Source organism: Solanum stenotomum, chromosome 3, assembly GCF_019186545.1.
Source record: "Solanum stenotomum isolate F172 chromosome 3, ASM1918654v1, whole genome shotgun sequence".
NCBI classification, from domain to species: Eukaryota; Viridiplantae; Streptophyta; class Magnoliopsida; order Solanales; family Solanaceae; genus Solanum; species Solanum stenotomum.
Window position 1 is genome coordinate 62323555 of NC_064284.1, and position 21477 is coordinate 62345031.

Genomic DNA, 21477 nt, shown 5'->3' on the forward strand with positions numbered 1-21477 from the left:
ATGCAATAATGTATATGTTTATTTCAATTTGATGAGGTTCAATCATGTAATTAGTCTTATCTCACTAATATTACCTTATAAATAATATTTGTTTTGTATTTTTTTTGTCATATAACCAGATGTGCTTTGCATGTGTATTCCACGTTAAATTGTTTAGATGTCATATGAACATGTGAAGAGAACAACTACATTTTATATAGGGAAATTGGTATGAAATAGCAAACTATTAATTCAAATTAAATGTTATATTCATAGTTTATTTTATTTGTAATTCGCAACAAACATCCCATCTTTTTGTCATTTGATTCGGTATACAAGTAGCCATGCATTTTCGGTATACAATTAGTCATTTTATACATTTCGGTATAAAATGTATAAAATGCGTTTGTGTCTGTATAAAACGAGAGAAAAGTGTATATACAAATACAAATACATATATTTTCGTCATATACACTTATAATTATATAAATATAGATCTTATTATACAAATTACAATGTATAAATGAATTTATACAAAATTGAACAATTTGTACAAAATTGGATGTACCTAGGAATTATACAAATTAAAAGATCAATAGCAAACACAAAATTGGTTATGGAACACAATTATGCAAACCATAGCTATAATATATAAATATGATTTTTATGTTTGCTATATGTGAAAGTTGTTCTTTTATATATTCACATATTTTCACATTTGTTGTGAGTTTTTTTTTATTTTTTAAAAGAACTCGAAACATTTTAAAATATTATATTTTGAAGTTAGAAGATCTTGTTAACTTGATAATATATTTGTGACATATATAATACTTTAATTTAAATACAAATACCTACCCAAATATAAATATATATATTTGCATTAATGAAAATATTTATCTCATAAAATTAGCTATAAAATAAATAATGAAATTCAACTAATACAAATGCCATTTTTTTTCGTTTACCAAATATAACTCAAGTTTTGTTTCAAAACGTATACAAAACCACTCTTCTAATCTAGCTCACAACTTCAAGTATCGCTCACGGTTTCATACATTATTATTGTATAATTTTTGCAAGAAATATGTTCAGAACTATCTATTTTATATAAAATTCATATTAGGTTTCTCAAAAATACATGTGATTTTCATGTATAAAATATGTATCTAAATCGTATGTACATTGTGAATTTATGATTCTAATAAAGTACACATAAATTGTATAAAATATTGGGAAAAAAGTCTGAAATATATTTGAACTTTAACCGAAATTGTTGTAACAATACCAAACTTTGAAAAAGACTTTTTTGCCCCTGTACTATTTAATAGTGTATTCTAAAGGTATATATGTGTCCACGTAGACATCATAAATATTGCATCATAATAAATAGAAAAGTGTCCACGTGGACACATATATACATTTAAAAATACACTATTAGATAGTGTAGGTGGGTAATAGGTCATGCTCAAAGTTTGAAATTGTTATAATAATTTCAATTAAAATTCGAATATATCTCAAATAATTTTTCCTAAAATATATAGATTAATATTTTATATTGAGCTACGTAACGCAAGTATTTTCTCGTGTTATTAGAGGTAAGAGTGTAATTTTCGCCAAAGGCTTGAGTCACGTGATTCCCCGGCCCGTCAGTAGCAAAAACAAAATAGGGCAATAAATCCCTCTTTGCTGTACTGAAAGAGCTGTAACTCGCCGGTGCGATTCTCCCTCTCTCTCGTCGGAGAGACGAAGAAGATAACATACACAGAGAGAGGAATGGGACGAGAAGGAGATTGGGAGTGTAGTAGTTGCGGTAATAAGAATTATGCATTCAGATGTTTCTGCAATAGGTGTAAGCAGCCTCGTCTCCTTGTTGACAACAAAACTCCTCATGATTCAAAGTGGTTTCCTCGAATTGGCGATTGGATCTGCACTGGTTTGTATCTTTCTATAGTTGTATCTGTTTTTCAGTTCTTTGATTGATTGTGCTAAGTTATGAAATTGTACTAGTAGTATATATGTGAACTTACTGATAGAGGTGATGTAGGAGTTGGATTTTAGTTGATTAGCATCGATAGCCGGTTTGGTCAAGCTTTTAAAATCAGTTCATTTTGTAAAGTGTTACCTCAAAGAAGTACTTCTGGTGAGAAATGGAAGCTAAGTTCCTGCTCACGGCTCATGTAATAAGCTATCCGCCAAGTAATAAGAAGTGTAGACCAATTAGTTCATAACAGAGTTGGACCCATGTGTGAGAGACGTTAGCCCATGTATATACCTAATTAAGGATCATATAATTAAATGTGCACTCTTAAACACATAAGCTGAGTTGGTGCATTGGCCCAACACTGTTCATTGCGCTTCTTCGCAACTCACAAGCAGAGTGTGCTGAGTTCAATTCTAGTTGTTGCATTTTTTTTCAAAAAAAAGGCATATTAAAAGCCTCAAGTGAGATTTGAACTAGCAACCTCAAAGTGTACACCGAGGTCAAGACCATCCACCATAAGGTGAACTATGTTAGCTTCTAAAAAATGACTTATGATAACCTTCGGGGTGGCCCAGTGGTTTGGGCTTGGGACTTCTATGTTGGAGGTCTCAAGTTCAAAACCCCTTGCTAGCGAAAGCAAGGGGTTAGCCTTCTGGGTCGAGCTCGTCACATCGGGCTTGCCTAGTGCGAGTTACCTCTCCTATGTGGTTTGCGATCTATTGCATAGGAGCGGGGGTTTTACCCTATTGCATAGGAGCGGGGGTTTTACCCTGTGTGCACCCAAAGGGTAGCGGCTGCTGGTTTCCTTTGTCATAAAAAAAAGGACTTATACTACTCTCCATAAGCACTTACTTTCTCCCAAAAGTTTGACCAAATACAATAATTGATTCTCTAACAATACATTTATGATATCAATATATGATACTTTTGAAATGAAGGAGTGAAATAAGAGAAAATTGGGGCACTTGGATGAAAGGACATAAAAGTTACTTGACTTAATGTGTTGGCAAGGGTATTTAGTTGATAAGCATCTATAGCCGGTTTGGTCAAGGTTTAAAATCAATTCATTTTGGAAACAAGTTTTCAGAAAGTACTTTTGGTGAGAAGACAGAAGTTAAGTTCCCTCTCATGACCCATGTAACAAGCTACGCCAAGTAAAAAGTGTTGAACAATTAGTTCATAAGGACTAACATTGTATAACCATTCATCAATGGATGCTGCTTCTCAGATTGGGTAAAAAATGTAAACCTATAGCTGCAGAAGTAGGAATAATGGCACCGAAAATGACTGCTTTTGTAAAGTACCAATTGTATTTGATCAATAAATTTGAAAAGCACTTTTCAATAGCTATTTTGTTTGACCAAGCTCTTCAAAAGTGCTTCTACGTGTATTTATCTTATAAGTGTTTTTGAATAACTACTTTTAGGAAAAAACTGCTCTTTTTAGCTTCCTAAAAACAACTTATGCTACTCTTCATAAGCACTTATTTTCTTCCGAAGCTTGGTCAAGCACTATATTTAATTCTCTAACAATACATTTTATGATATCAAATATTATAGTTTTGAAAAGATAGCGAAGCAGCGAAATAAGAGAGAAACTGGGGAACTTGAATGAAAGAACATAAAAGTTACTTTACTTAATGTGCTGGCAAGGGTATTTAGGGGAACCAAAAAATGGACATTAATGCTAATCTACTATAGGTGAGTGACTTAATTTGATATAAAACAAAGTTTAATGACTTTGCTACATAATTCCTCATAGTTAGTGGTCTTTTAAGATATTTATTCTTTTAAAGTCATATAGGACTACGAAAAGTATCACTAGTGGCTTGTATTTTGATATTGTTACATCATTTCAGTGGCTCGTGAGTGGGGGTGGGGTGGGTTAATGCCAAAAGGGGCATAGTCAATGCGAGGGAGTGAAATCAAGTATGTCTATGGTAAAAGGTTGCACTAAAATTCAACTTTTAAATTGATAATGCATTTCCAAAAAATAATTAGTCATAAAAAAAAAATCTCATATAAGCATATATTTTTTTTATAATTTAAGTTGAATTTTAGATTTGGTTATTTTAATACATGTCGAAAGTTTGATTTTCAATATAGTTATTTATTAAAGCATTTACGGATCAAGTTAAATTTTTAATTATATTAAATGTCATTCTAAATTGAATGAATATCAATCTAAGTGAAGGATCTATGTATGTTTAAAACTGTAAGTATATTACTATATTTTTCTTTCCAAGTTATGATAGATTTATTTGAGCAAGTGAAAATTTTGATCTAGTTACTATAAAGGAATTGAAATATTTTGGTACGTAATTAATGACCCATCAAGTTATATTCAGAATACTTAATGACTAATTGATAAATTTCATTTATTATATTAAATAATTTACCTATTTTATATTAAAATGTCACATTTGGTTACCATAAAACTCAGATTTGAGTATCAATTCAATATAAATGTTCTACTATAATCTTCATTATGAAAAAAAGATTACTTTACATTACAATATTTGGCTTGAAATTTTTAATTATCATGGTGAATAATTTTCCAATTTATGTGTATAAATAGTCATGAAAGATTTTGGTATGTAGTTAATAACCCATCAAATTATATTCAGAACACTTAATCAATAAATAAATTTCATTTAGTATATTAAATAATTTACCTATTTTAAATTAAAATTTCAGATTTACTTACCATAAAGCTCAAATTTGAGTATCAATTCAATAAAAATGTTCTACTATAATTTTCATTATGAAAAAAAGATTACTTTCCATTGCAATATTTGACTTGAAATTTAATTATCATGGTGAATAATTTTCCAATTTATGTGTATAAATAATGATGATATTTCAGTTTTTGCAAGTCACATTTCTTGAAAACAATTGATCAACATATTCTATTGTATTCTAGCATGGAGGGGAAGAAAACAGCAGGACGCCAAAAAATTCCATTAGAGAAAATAGAAAAAGAAGCTGCTCGATATGCCTCATTTTCTAAACGTCGTTTAAGCTTATATAAAAAAGCAAGTGAACTCGTTCGAGAATGTGATGTCGATCTTGGAATATTTATTTCTTCTCAAACCGGTAAACCGTATTCATTTGTTCATCCGACTACTAATGCAGTCATTGATCGTTTTATAAATCCCACAACAGTAGATCTAGGTGCACAACTCGCTGCTGCTGAGGCACGCAACAAGGTAATTCAATACAATGATAGGCTAAATGAATTTGATGCAAGGGAAAAAGCTGCAAAGGAAAAAATACGTTCTATGGATCAAATGAACGAGGCTAGAGTTAGAGGTTGGTGGGAGGCCATGGACCAGTTCAATGCTGTGGACATAACCAAGTTCAAAGAATGGCTAAATACCACTGAGGGTTTGTTAAATGTCCAATTGAAGCAGCTAGAAAATGGAGCTTCGTCCTCTGTACAATCCCCACCAGAGGATGGAAGTAATTGATCTAGTGCTTCACTAATATCATTGAATAATATCTCTTATCGAAGCCCTATGCATCAAAATGAAACTTTAAATTCATATTATTATCTGTGCTTTATTTTTATATTTTTAAATTTTGTTATTTTGTTTCAATGTTGTTGCTATCTGGCTTTTAGAGTAGTCACCTGTTGCAGAATTGTTTTGAAGTGTACTCCTGTGTAGATTCTACATTAGATTCAATTTCTTTCTAGTGGATTTGGTAACTGATGGTGGTTTGGAGTCATGTCTTCGGTTGAGGCCGAGGACGAGGGAAAATAGTGGTAAATGGGTTACGGGTTCCCATAGTTTGAGGGTAGGATCTTGGAACATAGGTTCGCTGACGGGGAAGTCCATAGAGCTAGTGAAAATTCTCAAGAAGAGAAAGATAAATATAGCTTGTGTCCAAGAGACTAGATGGGTAGGTTCCAAAGCTCGGGATGTCGACGGGTTTAAGTTGTGGTACTCAGGAGGTTCTAGGGATAGAAATGGAGTGGGTATTTTAGTAGACGGGGATTTGAGGGAGCAAGTGGTGGAGGTTAGGAGGATCAATGATAGGTTGATGTTGATTAAGCTAGTCGTTGGAGGTTGTACTTTGAGTGTTATTAGTGCTTATGCACCTCAAGTGGGCTTGGGCGAGGAGGCCAAGAAGCTCTTTTATGAGGATTTGGATGAGGTAGTTAAAGGTATACCGATCATCGAGAAAATTGTCATTGGTGGAGATTTTAATGGTCATATCGGGGGAACTTCTAATGGCTTTGATGATGTTCATGGAGGCTTTGGTTTTGGGGAGAGAAATGGGGGTGGAACTTCGCTTCTGGATTTCGCTAAGGCATTTGAGTTGGTGATTGCTAACTCATGCTTTCCGAAGAAGGAGAACCACATGGTTACCTTTCGTAGCTCGGTAGCTAAGACTCAGATAGATTTCTTACTCCTTAGGAAGGGTGATAGAGGTCTCTTTAAGGACTGCAAGGTTATCCCAAGTGAAAATCTTACTACCCAACACAAGCTTTTGGTGATGGACCTGGCAATTAAGAGGGATAGGAGGAAGAAGATTGTATCTGATCAACCGAGGATTAAGTGGGGTGGCTTGACCCCTGACCTTTCTCGGGAGATGGGTGAGAAGTTGAGTGAGATGGGGGCCTGGAGTGGTAGTGGGGATGCGGACACCATGTGGAATAAAGCAGCTAGTTGCATTAGAGAAGTTGCTTCAAAGGTGTTGGGGGTATCAAGGGGTAAAGTTGGAGGCCATAAAGGAGATTGGTGGTGGAATGAGGAAGTCCAAGGCAAAGTGGAAGCGAAGAAGGCTGCATACACAAAGTTGGTGGAGTGCGTAGACGAGGAAGAGAAGTGGACGCTTAAGAAAGTTTATAAGACGACAAAGACAGAAGCTAAGTTAGCAGTTACGAAGGCTAAGATGGCAGCTTTCGAACGCTTGTATGTCGAGCTGGGGGACAAAGGGTGGGAGAAGAAATTGTATAGGCTCGCAAAAGCAAGAGAGAGGAAGGCTCGCGACTTGGACCAAGTGAAGTGTATCAAGGATGAGGAAGGCAAAGTATTGGTAGATGAGACCTCTATCAAGCAAAGATGGCGAAGATACTTTCACAAACTTTTAAATGAAAAAGGGGGCGGAGACATTGTGTTGGGTGATTTGGCGCACTCTGAAAGTCTTCGGGACTTTGGGTACTGCAAGTGTTTTAGGATCGAAGAGGTTATACGTGCTATTAGTAGGATGAGTAGGGGAAGAGTGACCGGACCCGATGAGATTTCGGTGGATTTTTGGAAGAGCACGGACAAGGCAGGTATAGAGTGGTTGACTGGGCTGTTTAATGTTATTTTTAAGACAGCAAAGATGCCTGATGAATGGAGGTGGAGTACAATGGTTCTGTTGTATAAAAACAAAGGTGATATCCAGAACTGTAACAACTACAGGGGTATCAAATTGCTAAGCCATACTATGAAGATTTGGGAGAGAGTGGTGGAGATGAGGGTGAGAAGAAGGGTGTCCATTTCTGAGAATCAGTTTGGATTCATGCCGGGACGGTCGACTACCGAAGCCATTCATCTTATGCGAAGACTGGTAGAAAAATATAGAGAAAGGAAGAGAGGCCTACATATGGTGTTCATTGACCTTGAAAAGGCCTATGACAAAGTACCGAGGAATGTCCTCTGGAGGTGCTTGGAGGCTAAAGGTGTCCCGATGATTTATATTAGGGCAATAAAGGACATGTATGATGGAGCCAAGACTCGGGTTAGAACGGTTGGAGGTGACTCAGAACATTTCCCGGTTGAGATGGGGCTGCACCAAGGATCAGTCCTTAGCCCTTTTCTATTTGCTTTGGTGATGGACGAGTTGACGCGGTCTATTCAGGAGAGGGTCCCATGGTGTATGTTATTTGCGGATGACATAGTACTGATTGATGAGACGCGGGATAGAGTCGATGCGAGGTTGGAGGTGTGGAGACAAACGCTGGAGTCCAAAGGGTTCAGGTTGAGTAGGACCAAAACAGAATATTTGGGGTGCAAATTCAGTGATGCGTTGGATGAGGCAGATGGGGATGTGAGACTTGCCACACAGATCATTCCTAAGAAAGAAAGTTTTAAGTATCTTGGGTCTGTAATCCAAGGGAGTGGCGACATCGATGATGATGTCACACATCGCATTGGGGTTGCTTGGATGAAATGGAGGCTTGCCTCTGGAGTCTTGTGTGATAAGAAAATTCCACCTAGACTTAAAGGTAAGTTTTACAGAGTGGTAGTTAGACTGGCCTTGTTGTATGGAGCGGAGTGTTGGCCAGTCAAGAACTCACATGTCCAGAAAATGCATGTTGCGGAGATGAGGATGTTGAGATGGATGTGTGGGCACACTAGGAGTGATAAGATTAGAAATGAAGTTATCCGGGAGAAGGTGGGAGTGGCCTCTGTGGTGGACAAGCTAAGGGAAGCGAGATTGAGATGGTTTGGACATGTGAAGAGACGGTGCGCAGATGCCCCAGTGAGAAGGTGTGAGGGGCTGGTTGTAGATGGTACGCGGAGGGGTAGAGGTAGGCTTAAGAAGGATTGGGGAGAGGCGATTAGACAGGACTTGGCTCAGCTTCGCATTACCGAAGACATGACTCTAGATAGGAAGGAGTGGAGGTCGCGTATTAAGGTTGAAGGTTAGTAGGGCTAGCGTGTTGTCCTCCCTTGAGAGAGTATGGGTTGTTAGCGTTTGTAGTAGTCTTAGCCTTTTGTTGTTTACTGCGTTTCACTTATCGCATTGTTCTATGGATGTTACTGTCTCCTTTGTTTGATTATATACTTTCTTTCTTATTGGATTTTATGTTTTATACACTGTTTTCCTCGCCTTTCACTTGGATTTGATGTACTTGAGCTAAGGGTCTCTCGGAAACAGCCTCTCTACCTCTACGAGGTAGTGGCAAGGTCTGCGTACACTTTACCCTCCTCAGACCCCACCTAGTGGGATTTCACTGGGTATGTTGTTGTTGTTGTTATTTTGTTTCAATAATGGTACGTACTACATGTACTTTGCAATGATTTTTATTAAAGATATTTTGTCTATTAGTATTTTTTGTCTCCTACATGTTAGATCTCTTAATATTATATTATGCGTTTGAATTATACGCACGACAACATATCAATTTTCAAATGTGTCGTAAAATATATTTGAAGCATGTCATGTCAAAATAGTCATTTGAAAAACTAAAGGCAACTAATAGTAAATGAAAATTTTGTCTATTGTAAAGTTTTTTAATGTAACACAAAGAATTCAATCAATATTTCTAAGGACTTCATGCTTTTAAAGTAATATATATAAATTGGCTGCTTGCCAATTTGTTTATTTTTTGATAATGGTAATTGTATATTCACACCAAAAAGCCCATCAGGTAAAAGCTGATGGGGTGGGATTTACAACCCTAGAGGGCATCATCAAGACCAAAATCTAGATAGAAACTTTACAATTGTCCTATGAAATCAACTAAGCTATCTATCTCCCCCACTATTTCTTGTTTACACCAAAAATACAAAAAACTTATACTCTTCATCTTGATCTTTTGGAGACTGCTATCATGGCATCTTCCATAGGGTCCACCAGACACATGCCAGAATGCTTCTCCATCAATTTTCTTGTGGTCCTCTTTTTTTTTTTAAATTAGTAATTTTGTATTCCTCAGCATTAAGGATATGATGTTGACCTCCAAAAATTCTTACATAGAGGGACTAGGGAGGCTAATTACAAAGATCCTAGCATATCTACTAGTTGTTCTACCTCCTTTATACATTCCTGTTTACACCAAAAATACAAATATGCAATACAATTTTCTTTAACTTTCTGTATGGAGTTTGATTTGTTCTCATAGCATCTTCCATTTCTTTCCTTCCATATTGACCACCATATGCAAGCTGGAATAATTCTCCACCACTTTTTTTGGCTTTTACTTCCTTTTCTCCTGATCCAGCAACTCAACAGGTCAGCAGTATGCTCTGGCATCGTCCAGCTATTACCAGTGAGCCTCAAAAATAAAGACCATAGTTGACCTGTGACTCCACAGTGTAGAAAAAGATGGTTGTTGGTCTCATTTGTCTTCTTGTGATCCTCTTCTCTCCACTCCTTCCCAACTTTGCAGCATATCAAATGAGGTCCTTGGCTTTACCCAACTTATCCCAAGTATACAGAAGAACATGTTCCACAGATTTGTGGCTGTTTTGCAATGCATGAATAAATGAGTATTTATCTCTGCCTCTTGCTCACACATAAAACACCTTGAGCAAATCTAGATACCTCTTCTCTGTAGTACTTCGTGGTTAAGCATGCTCTCCTGGTCGCCAACCAAATGAAGCATGAAACTTTATGGGGTATTTTGACCTTCCAAACCAGTTCCCATGGCCATTTTGTTGTCATTGTCTGTCTAAAATTCAAGCTCCCAGTAACATGATTTCACCGTAAAGGACCCTTTGCTATGTATCTTCCAGATTGGCAAATCAGGACCTACAGTTGTCCCTGGGAAGGCATTTAGAATCTGCAGGAAATCTGCTACTCTGTTGATTTCCCAATCATTTAGTGCCCTCCTAAAAATCAAGTTCCACCCTTGAGGACTCCACAATTGTGCCACCTTATCCATCTGTTGCAGGCTCAAGATGTATAAGTCTGGAAAAGTAGTCTTCAGATCCTCTTCCCAATCCATAGTTCATTCCAGAAACTTGTCTTTTCTCCATTACCAATTTTGTACTTCAGGTTGTTATTGAAAGATACCCACATTCTTCTAATTGTTTTCCACACTGAACATCCAAAAGTACCAATCACCTCCTCAGTAATCCAGCTAGTTTGAAGCCCGTATTTCTGTGAGATGAAACTCCTCCATAGTGCCATATCTTCACGACAAAATCTCCATAACCATTTCTTCAGTAAGCTTTCATTGTGTGCACCCAACTTCTTTATTCCCATTCCACCCTGTTGTTTGCTAAGGGTCACCGTATCCCATTTGACAAGATTGTAGCCCTTCTTTTCCTTATTGCCTTGCCACAGGAAAACTTTTCTTGCCTTATTTATTTTCTTCTCTATGCTCCTTGGTAAGGGGCATAGACTCATCATATATGTAGGTTGGCCATCCATGACTGTTTTTATAAGAGCCAGTCAACCACCCAAAGACAAGTATTGACTTTTCCATCTAGCTAGTTTCCTCTCACTTCTTTCCAAACCCTCACTCCACATTTCTAGTTCTCTGTGTTTTGCTCCAAGAGGCATTCCTAGGTATTTAGTAGGAAGGGATGCCACTTGACACCCTAAATTCTCAGCTAGAAGCTGCATATTGTGCACATAGTTAACTGGGTAAAGTCAGCTTTTATGCCAGTTAACATGAAGTCTTGAAATGCCCTCAAAGATGGTTAGGATAGCTCTCAGATGCCTTATCTGTGGGACTTCTGCTTCAAAAAATACTAGGGAATCGTCTGCATACAAGAGATGAGATATCTCCAAAGCATTGCCCATGTTTCTGTTAGCACAGAAACCTCTAATCCATCCATTCTCCGTTGCATTTCTGATCATGTAGTTTAGTCTCTCCATTGCTAGGATGAATAGAAAGGGTGACATAGGATCAACTTGGCTCAACCCTCTCTGTGATTGAAAGAAACCCTCTAGATTGCCATTTATTATGAGAGAACATTTCACAGTGGATATACAAAATTTGATCCAGTTAATCCATTTGTTGCCAAATCCCATATCTCTCAATACTTTGAGGAGGAAAGCCCAATTCACATGGTCGTAGGCCTTTTCTATGTCAAGCTTGCATAGCACTCCTGGTATATTTTGTTTACCCTCGAATCCACCAACTCATTTGCCAGAAGAGTTGCATCCTTTATCTGTCTGCCCTTCAAGAAAGCCATTTTGTGTTCATCAATTAGGATCCCCATAACTATCTTCAATCTTTCAGTGATCAGCTTAGCTATGATTTTATAAACTCCTCCAATCAGACTTATTGGTCTGAAGTCTTTTAGTTCTTCAGCTCCATGCTTCTTAGGGATAAGTGCTACAAAATTAGCATTGAAAGATTTCTCAAAAAACTCATTCTAGTGGAAATTGGTTATTGTTTGCATCAGGTCATCTTTCAAGGTTCCCCAACATTCCTTGAAGAAGTGCATTGTAAAGCCATCTGTGCCAGGGGCTTTGTCACCATCGCACTGCTTGATAGTACCCAATACCTCAGTTTCAGTATATGGCCTTTGCAACCAGTCTTGTTCTTCCGGAGAGATTCTGGGGAAATTAGCAATATCAAAAGTTGGCCTCCAGCTTTCTGACTCAGAGTATTAGTTCTCGTAGAACTCAATTATGCTTACTTTGATTTGTTCTGGCTCTTTGATTTCCTCCCCTTTTACTAACAATTTATCAATAGCATTGTATCTTGTGTGCTGTTGCCATCCTCTGAAAATTTTGTGTGTTATTATCTCCCTGTTTAAGCCATAGAACTCTAGATTTTTGTCTCCACCTAGCTTCCTCATTTTTTGCTAACTTTTCCAGCTCAACCAGGACTGTTGCTCTAACCATCATTTCATCTTCGTTTAGATTCCTTGTGTTCTGAGCCAAATCAATATCAGCCAATTCAGCTAGTAAGTTGTTCTTCTTGGTGCTCAACTCACCACAAACTACCTTATTCTCTGATTTTTTGTTTTAGCTTCCTGCTTAGTATAAAATCAGGGCATCCCCTCACTTCAGATTCACTCCACCACCTCTGGACTTGTTCCCGGAAACCATCTACTTCAAGCCACCAATTTTTAAACTTGAAGTAGGATTTTTGCTTTTCCCATTCACCGCATTGCAACAAAATAGGACAATGGTCAGAAGTTACTCTTGGCATAACCATTGCATTATTGGCTCTTTGGCTTTGGTGAGCTATGCACTTCCTGGTTATTTCTCTTTTTTTTTTTCTTAACTCACTTAGTTTCTTTGTACATCAATTAATTGCCTATAAAGAAAAGCCAAACAATGAAATTGAATATAGGGTGCATTATAAGTGTATGTTGTCATTAGGCAAATTATAGAATCCAAATGGACTAAATAAAAATGATGTAAATGATGTTCATGAGCAAATTATAAACCAAAAGCTACTAGTACTTGACTATTTTGAATTGTCTTTACCAGATATAGTGGTGGACAAGATGAGGAAAGCGAGACTAAGATGGTTTGGACATGTGAAGAGGAGATGCATAGACACACTAGTGAGGAGGTGTGAGAAGTTGGTTATAGAGGGTACGAGGAGAGGCAGTGGTGGGCAGAAGAATTATTTGTAAGAGGTGATAAGACAGGATATGACGTAGCTTCAGGTTACCAAGGATATGACCCTAGGTAGGAGGGTATGGACGGCAGGTATTAGGGTAGAAGGTTAGTAGGTATTGTAGTGTTGTCTTGCTTAGGGTGGCTGGTGTGTGCGATGGTATTAGTTGTGTTATTGTAGTTCTTGATTTTTATTTTTATCATTGTTTATTATTGTTTTTTTACTATTCTACCCTAGTAGACCTTTGCACTGTTTCCTTGTTATTTGCTATATTCTCTTCATTGTCTCCTTTATACCAGAATGTGTTGCACTTGAGCCCAGGGTCTTTCGAAGTAAATCTATCTACCTCCACGAGGTGGTGGCAAGGTCTGCATACATTGTACCTTCCCAGACCTCACTTGTGAGATTTCAGTGGATATGTTGTTGTTTACCAAATATAGTGGAGGTTGTTATGCATTATTCATATTTTAAGAGAGATTGATTTGTTATGTTAAACTTCATAAGAAACCTGATTTCAGCTAGGTTGAGTTTTTTATGTTTTCTCCTGTCTGTTTTCATCTTGGATGGCGGGGTTGGCGTGCGTATTCTTGGCTTGTTTCCTCTTCCTGGATGCAATGTGTATTGCGTGTGTGTGGGAATGCTCCATTAGGTTGCACTAACAACAATTATGCATCAAGAGAAAAGTGCAAAAAATGTGGACAACCAAAGGAGGTAGCAGCAATGCCAGCAATTGCAATCCCTGGAGCATCTCTCCCATCTCATACAAATTATTTTGCCAGGACACAAGGAGGTATGGAACAAAGGTTGAACATTGGGTTCTTAGGACATGGAGCTCTCCAACAACTTCCCTTGAGCTCTAACTGGTCTCTGGGGGAGGCTGGTCAATACCAAAGCCAGCCTGCTGATCGGTATAGACGGCTGCAAACTCCTGGAGTTCCATATGCAAGCCAAACGAATCAGCTTCTTCCAGTTCCAAATGGATGGCGTAATGGTGATTGGCTCTGCAGTTGTGGCTTTCACAACTACTCTTCTCGAGCTCAGGTATTTGCAAATAGAACACTAAATACTTCCAACGTATCAAAAAGCATTTTTAACTGGCAGTTTCATGTGGATGCCCATCTGCTCTTGTAGTGCAAAAAATGCAATGCTTCTGCACCTCCAGCTTCATCGTCTTCTCTTACCAGTACCCCTATAACAGGTTTGCACATCGTAAATCTTTCATTGGTTTTCCATTTAATTAATGAGTATAGATCACAAGCTTATACTTTTTAAAGTTACCTGAAAAAAAAAGAAGCTATTACTTTATCCAAAAGAAATATATATATCAGAATGCTTATACAGTCACTGTCCTTATTTTAAATTTTTGTTGTGACCCTCCACCTTAGCTCCCCACTTTGTGCTCCCTTGGTTACTCAAACCTGCAACCTCAGCGTTGGAGGCTGAGGGTTCTTACACTTGAGCAGCCCTCGCTTGTCACAGTCACTGTCCTTGCAGAACTCTTTTTAACTATTTCTACTTTATAGCTGGCTAGTTCTGACTAGTTTTCCCGGTTTCATTTTAGTTCCTGCCAAACCATTGGAACCTATACATACAAAACATCTATTGAGCAAGGGCTTCCAATTAATTTTACTTGTGTTTGGAGGAAAAAGTGATGTGAACATTTAGACATGTTGTTCCTGAGCTGAATCTGTATTTAAAAAGAATTATTTTTTTGCTGTAACATAGTGGGAAGATTAAAGGGAAGCCGTAAGTTATGTTGCTTGGACTTGCTATTTTCTGGCTTTGGCATCTGTTGTTTATTATGCTTGAGTAGGTGATCTCACTATTTTGCTGATGCTGTTCCTTACTTGTATGCTCAGCACCGGTTTCCTATTAGTTGTCATGTTTTCTTCACTGCTGTTTCTCCTTTCCATTATGTTTTTGATTTGCTTCACTTCAGCCAAGGGTCTTTCGTAAACAGCTTCTCTACCTCCACGAGATAGAGGCAAGGTTTGCGTACACTTTTCCCTACCCAGACCCCACTTTGTGGGATTTCACTGGGTATGTTGTTGCTCTTTGGCAAAGAAAATTGTGTCGGTCTTTTTACCTGCTCATGTTTGCTTTTAGTCCAGTAATCTGTGCGTGTAACTGAACTAGTGTGATCACTCCTGTCTTCCCTTGCACAATGAAGCTCTTGGAACAAAGCGATTAGCATCTGAGGAACTTGTTCATGATTGGGACAACAAGAGGCTGAATGCAGGGCATGTAAGGAACCATCTTCTGGTATTGATATCGATAAATTGATGTTATGGATTGTTTGGTTGACATTCTTATATTCTTTTATTTGAACTTATAGACATTTGGATATCAACAAGGCTATCCAGGAGCAGAATGGATGGGGGATTCAGGGGGAAATCAACTAACTGCAATCCCAACGATCTTTCCTAGAGAAAATTCAATGGTGCTTCCTTTGCAAGCCAACATGCAGATTCCTCGTGTACCAGCAGTACCTACACTCCTTGGTAAAGGGTAAGATTTTATTATGTACTTTTGCTTCTGGGTTATTTAGACTGACTAGTGGAGGCAGCAGAAGATACTCACATTTGTCCTTCAAACTGACTTAGCACTAGGATCATTTATTTTGGAAAGTAGTAGTGCAACAATCACAGGATAATACCCCCCCCCCCTTCCCTTTGTTGAAGTGACATCAGGTTGTTGAGGATCACTGGTATTAGAGGAACAATTTTGTTGAACTTTGTTCCTAAACACCACCAAATTAAGAGGCTGGACAACAAGCCATCATCGAGAGTTTTGTGTTCCAATAGGAACAATTACATATTCTAATTGTAAAAAAGGATGAATAGGCTGTGAGGCAGGCATATATGACATCTTTACTAGGAATAGGAAAGAGAAAAATGGACAAGCTACAACTCGAAATCTAGAGTTGCAAATGAAGGGCAAAAGATAAAGATAAGGTTAAAGTTGCCAATTCAAAAAATAAATAAAGATAAAGTTATGCTAGTGGGCTGAGTTACCTAATACGTGTGTTCTTCGCATCTGCTTAAGCTTTGTAGAACAGAGTTATTCAGTACATGTGCTAGTGGGAGGTAGCAGGTACCAGGTGGAATTTGTCGAGGTGCAACTAATGGCACGGACACCACTGTCCTGAAAAAGATAAAAATGTCTGAAGTTTGATGTGATTTGAGGGTATTTTCAGTTTGTTTGTTTCCTTTTCTTTTTCCTCTTTTTAGCTGAAAATTCCTTTACTTATCCAATGACCACATTGAAAGACAACTGATAGAGGGCTTCTAGCAACCTAACAGGGCTTGTTGTACCTTATTATTAAGGGATATTCGTGCAATTACCCATTAAAAATATATCAATCTTTTGTTTGCACAACTTCATCTAATATGTTTCAGATCTGTATTATCACTATGCAACTGGCAAAACCAACTGCAAACTGATAATGCAAGATGACTAGCTCCAGACGAAATAATCATTGTCTACATCTAAGTACAGTGCTAGAGACCATTCTTTACACTCATTTTTTAAATTGTGTTGTTGGATGTTTTTCTCAGGGCAAAGCAATGGCGTGATGGGGACTGGATGTGCACAAATTGCAGTAATCATAATTACGCTTCTCGATCAAATTGTAATAGGTATGCTTCAAACTTGATTAATTAATTCCCATATTGCCTTGTATTCTCATTGTGATGATGGTCTTCTCAATCACATTTTCTTTTTTCTGATTAAAAATAAAAAGTTTTTCAATCACATGTAAAGTATTTAATGTTTAAAAAGATTCACCCTTCGGAAGAACAGAGGGAGGGAAGCGGTGTTGGCTTAACTGCATCACCTGAGATATGTAGGCCGAGAGACAAATATGGAACTGAGAAAACTTGATGAGGAATATCTATTTTGCTTACAATCTTGATCCCCAACCATCCATTTTCAAAACATATACTTGTGTCTTGACATCTAGGACTTTTGCTTGTACAGGTGCAAAAGTGAGAGAGACGTGCCAGCTCAACCTGTTAGTGTTGCATAGCATTTGAGTTATAACCAACTTGAATTTGTTGTAGCTTTGCAAGATACATTGGTATCCTCCTTTAAACTTTTTATCATGTTGTGTGTAGTTTTAGTAGATTTGGTGAATGATGTACATTAGTAGATATGGTGTAAATTGATTGTTTTACCAGTTTTGCTTCAGGTGACCAAGGTACTCAAGAGAATAGTATCAGTATGTTCTCTATTTTATCATTGAACTGTTTCATCAAATACTCTGAGACTGATATTGCAAACTGTATCAACTTGAGTCATCTGATACATTTATATTGAATTGCCTGTTTTCCTGGTGAAAGCGAACATGAGATGCAATTGTTTCCTCTCTCTGTCTCTCCAGTCTGATGTATCTGAAAATGATAGTCTATTCGAGTATTTGCCAGAGGAATCATCAAATTTAATACACAACAAATGAACAAGAATATGTTGATCATCTTCTCAATTCACATATATACATCAACAACATACCCCACTTGTGTAATTGCACTTGGTATGTTGTTGTTGTATACATATTCAATGTGTACAATTATGCATATTTAAAGAATATTGAACTAATTTACAGGCACTCTTTGTCTTGATTATAAAACAAATGAACCAACACATTCCCTAATAAACAGAAAACTTAGAGTAACAACCAATTATTCAATGGTAAAAATCTTTTCTTGAGACCTCTACCATTATCCTTATTCTAAATTCAAACTTAACATGGCTTTTGTGGTTATTTTTTTTTGGTTTCCCGCCTGGTATCTGTATTGGGATCGGTGACTATATTTGGATTTTTGATGGGAAGTCCCACAATGGGGGTAAAATTCACCCTTAACAAAGATGACTCCATATCCAGAGCTCGAACCGTTTGTATGAATATTAGTGTTCTTGATTTCCCTTCTTCTTGGAAAACAATCCACTAATCAAAGGGATTAAAGGCCTGATTTTCCTTTTCATTTTCTTCTTAAGTTGTGAAGGACTAGTCTCCATTTCTTTATTTACATGATCTTTGCTGACAATGATCCTAGTGAGTAAAGGTGTACTAGCAAATTTAACAGACCTCTTTGTCTTGAACTCTATCTCATTGTCATCTTCCTCTTGAAACTGTGTTCTGGCTTCAACTTTGGATGACGGATTCTCGATGAATTTGAGCTCTTCATCAATCTCAGGATTATCCAGCGCTAACGGTACTTTCTGCTTCAGTTCTCTTGTCTTCAATTGCTGTATCTCTCTTTTTGTTAGTTCTAGCTCTTCTTTTAAAGATTGAAGGCAATGCGCCATGAATGTTCCTTCTTCTTTACTTTTCTGGAGGTTTTGCTTTGTTTCTTCAAGCTCTACTGTTACTGGTGATTCAACTTTAGACTGGTTCTGTTCACCACTTGCCTTGCTCTGCACCTGAGATAGTTGAAATAATTAAGCTTTATGCACATGCATTAGAGTTGAGGGCTTAAGTAGTTGTGTTTAGAGTGACAAAACTAGTCGATGAAAATAACGCCCCGTTTATCTATTAGCTTAGTTTATTTTGATCTGTCCAATTCAACCCAGAGGGTTGGTTTATGGCCTGTTCCAAAGCCCATTTCAGCCTAAGTAATGACCTGTCCATTTATTAACACAACTTATTTTGATCCGTCTAAATTCAGCTTTTTGACACTTTTAGTTGTTCCCTAAACTTATATTTCTCTCTTGTTTTCAATTTCATTAGCATTGTTGTTTTCATCTATGTTGCTTGTGTAGTTTCTTTCATACAATAACTACGTCCCCAATCATTAGCAAGTTGGGGTCGACTATATGAATTTTTGCTTGACTGCATACATGGTTAATTCAAAATGAAGTGTTAAGTCGAAAGGAGAAGAAAAAGAACCTCTTTGAGTTGCTTGGCATAAATTTCTCCTGCCAAAAATTTCTCTCCAAATAACATGACTGCCTCCTTCACTGACCCGAATGGCTGCCTCGTATCGATCTCTACACGTCCCCGCACCACCAGTGCTCCTCCTCTTTCCATTTCTTACTCAGTCAGAACTCAATATGCAGGAAAAAGATGATGAAATCTGGTGTTTGTCATTTGATGGTCTGAGTTTTGAATATATATAGACATGAAGAACTAAGAAAAAAAGGGACCACATTGTTTGTTACAAAATTGGTAGTATTATTACACTTTTAGTTATTACCTAATTAGAAGGTTAAAAAAATCATTTAAGATAGTATGGGTGGAGAGTTTCATATCTTGGCTTTCACTTCACTAGAATTATATCATATGTTTGTTAATTGATGTTGATATTGGCTTCTTTGTTAGTTGCTCCATCACATTACAAATGCCTACTAATTAAACAATATTAAAAATAATACTTTATTTACAAAAACAAAAAATCTAATATCTATTTAGAATATAGATTTTTCGCGGCTTAATTATATACGTCAGTCGCGTGTGTTCTTAAACGTCTATTAGGAAGTTAATAATATAAAATATCTATTAGTCTAGATTGGAACAAGGTTGAGGTTTTACAGCTTATTGGGACTAGTGCATAAATGTATAATTAAAAAAAGGTGATATATTTTAAGTTGTTAACTTATCTACATAATTAGCACTTAGAATAAACATAAAGTTTTCTTAAAATTTGACTTGAAAATATCTAATAAAAATATTATTTTTTTTGTGTTCAAAATTTAATTAGAATAAGTTATAATTTGAAGATCGAAATGAAATTTAAGAGATTGTCGAGGTATTAACGAACCTATTTTCTATTGGCATGGGGCAATGAAAGTTGTGGTTCATAATAACCCAAAGCCCAAAGTGGGAAGCAAAAAAAACAAAAGTTGATGAGAAGGTGACCACACTGTATTACCCCCTTTTTGGATGTTTCAAGGAAGGAAAATATTTTTTACGAAAAGTATTTTTTAAAAATATAAAATGTCAATTGTGGAATATTTTTTTCTACTTTTACTAGAGAATTTAATTTTTCTTAAAAAGTTATTTTTCAAAAAATATAATTGATGGAAAAAAAAACTAACACATGCTTCTTATACTCCCTTTGTTTATGTTTACTTGTCACGGTTTGACTTGGCATATTCATTAAGAAAATAATCGTTGATATATGTATTTTACCAAACTATCCCCTATTAAAGGTCTTGGAAAATAAGTATTTAATGATGAGGGTAAAATATTGAAAAAAATTATTGTTTTTTCTTGATATGTCAAAAATGACAAGTAAAAACAAAAATTTATTTTAGGAAAAAATGACAAGTAAAAGTGAAAGTATTAATGAACTAAAAATAAAGTAGGAGACTTCTATTTCAAGAGTTGACCCCATACTCTACCCCATATTCTATATTAAAAGCTAGTGGGGAGTACTTACAATGAATTATTGCTACTAGACAAAGAATTGGTTAGTCCATCATAATTTTTAGATTATGATATTATTGAGACGAATTTAAAATATAAATTTAAAATATTTAATTTTTGAGGTTCTTAAATGAAAATTTAATTTATCGCACTTCTAAAATAAATGGATTTGGATATAATATTCATTGAAGTTTTAGTGGATTTTCATACATCTAATCCTTCTGGAAAAGTAAGACATTCCACATATTTTGATCAATTCAAGGTGGAAAATGGGGTTGCTCCCTCGATAGAATAAAGTTGAGCCAAAAGATCTCGATTTAAGATAAATTCATGAGGGAGTGGTAGGTCTTTAGAATGTACTCCAATCTTTAGAAATTGATTAATCGGTAAAAATAAATGTACTTGATGTTCCGCCCAAGAGAGAGACTGAAGTGTTAGTAGCCCTGTCAAATAATGATTCTGATAGTGAAAGAAAACTCATATACACACCACTAATATGCTTAGTGCCATAGTTATATTAAGTTCGAATAAACTCATTGTTATGTTGCATCCACCACTATATGAACTCATCAATACTCGATATTTACACCAAATTATTTCAATCATTAGTAAGTAGTAATAAATGGAAGGAAAAAACAGATAAATCAACCATATATAGTTCAAAGGTAAAATGGTATACCAAAGACATAATTCCAACTTTTTCTTTAAGAAAAAAAATATTATCTAGTGTTTGCACATGGATAAAAACAAAAAATTAAAAAGTGAACTAGATGGAAAAAAGAAATGGATGAATATTTTATTTTTATCTTTTGTTTTTATAAATAAAAGCATTGAAATATATGTGTTTTGCACTTCTTCTTTTTTCCCATGTGAGTCACAAATGTTTTCCGTAATTAATCCA

At 36.3% G+C, this 21477-nt stretch overlaps 3 protein-coding genes across 3 annotated transcripts; 2 read left to right on the top strand and 1 right to left on the bottom strand.

Annotated features, from left to right (window-relative positions):
- The first annotated feature begins 1649 nt into the window (after positions 1 to 1649).
- LOC125858608 (ranBP2-type zinc finger protein At1g67325) lies at positions 1650 to 17528 on the top strand. Its single transcript, XM_049538435.1, has 7 exons — positions 1650 to 1912; positions 13860 to 14251; positions 14342 to 14408; positions 15381 to 15454; positions 15546 to 15718; positions 16768 to 16848; positions 17189 to 17528. The coding sequence occupies exons 1-7, from the start codon at positions 1753 to 1755 to the stop codon at positions 17235 to 17237; spliced, it is 996 nt and encodes a 331-aa protein (XP_049394392.1). The 5' UTR covers positions 1650 to 1752; the 3' UTR covers positions 17238 to 17528.
- Positions 4307 to 5553, top strand: LOC125858610 (agamous-like MADS-box protein AGL61). Its single transcript, XM_049538438.1, has one exon. The coding sequence runs from the start codon at positions 4884 to 4886 to the stop codon at positions 5427 to 5429; it is 546 nt and encodes a 181-aa protein (XP_049394395.1). The 5' UTR covers positions 4307 to 4883; the 3' UTR covers positions 5430 to 5553.
- Positions 17529 to 17702: 174 nt separating the features above from the next.
- Positions 17703 to 19273, bottom strand: LOC125858609 (WEB family protein At2g17940-like). Its single transcript, XM_049538437.1, has 2 exons — positions 19098 to 19273; positions 17703 to 18631 (listed from the first exon to the last, which is right to left on the bottom strand). The coding sequence occupies exons 1-2, from the start codon at positions 19236 to 19238 to the stop codon at positions 18116 to 18118; spliced, it is 657 nt and encodes a 218-aa protein (XP_049394394.1). The 5' UTR covers positions 19239 to 19273; the 3' UTR covers positions 17703 to 18115.
- Positions 19274 to 21477: the final 2204 nt, after the last annotated feature.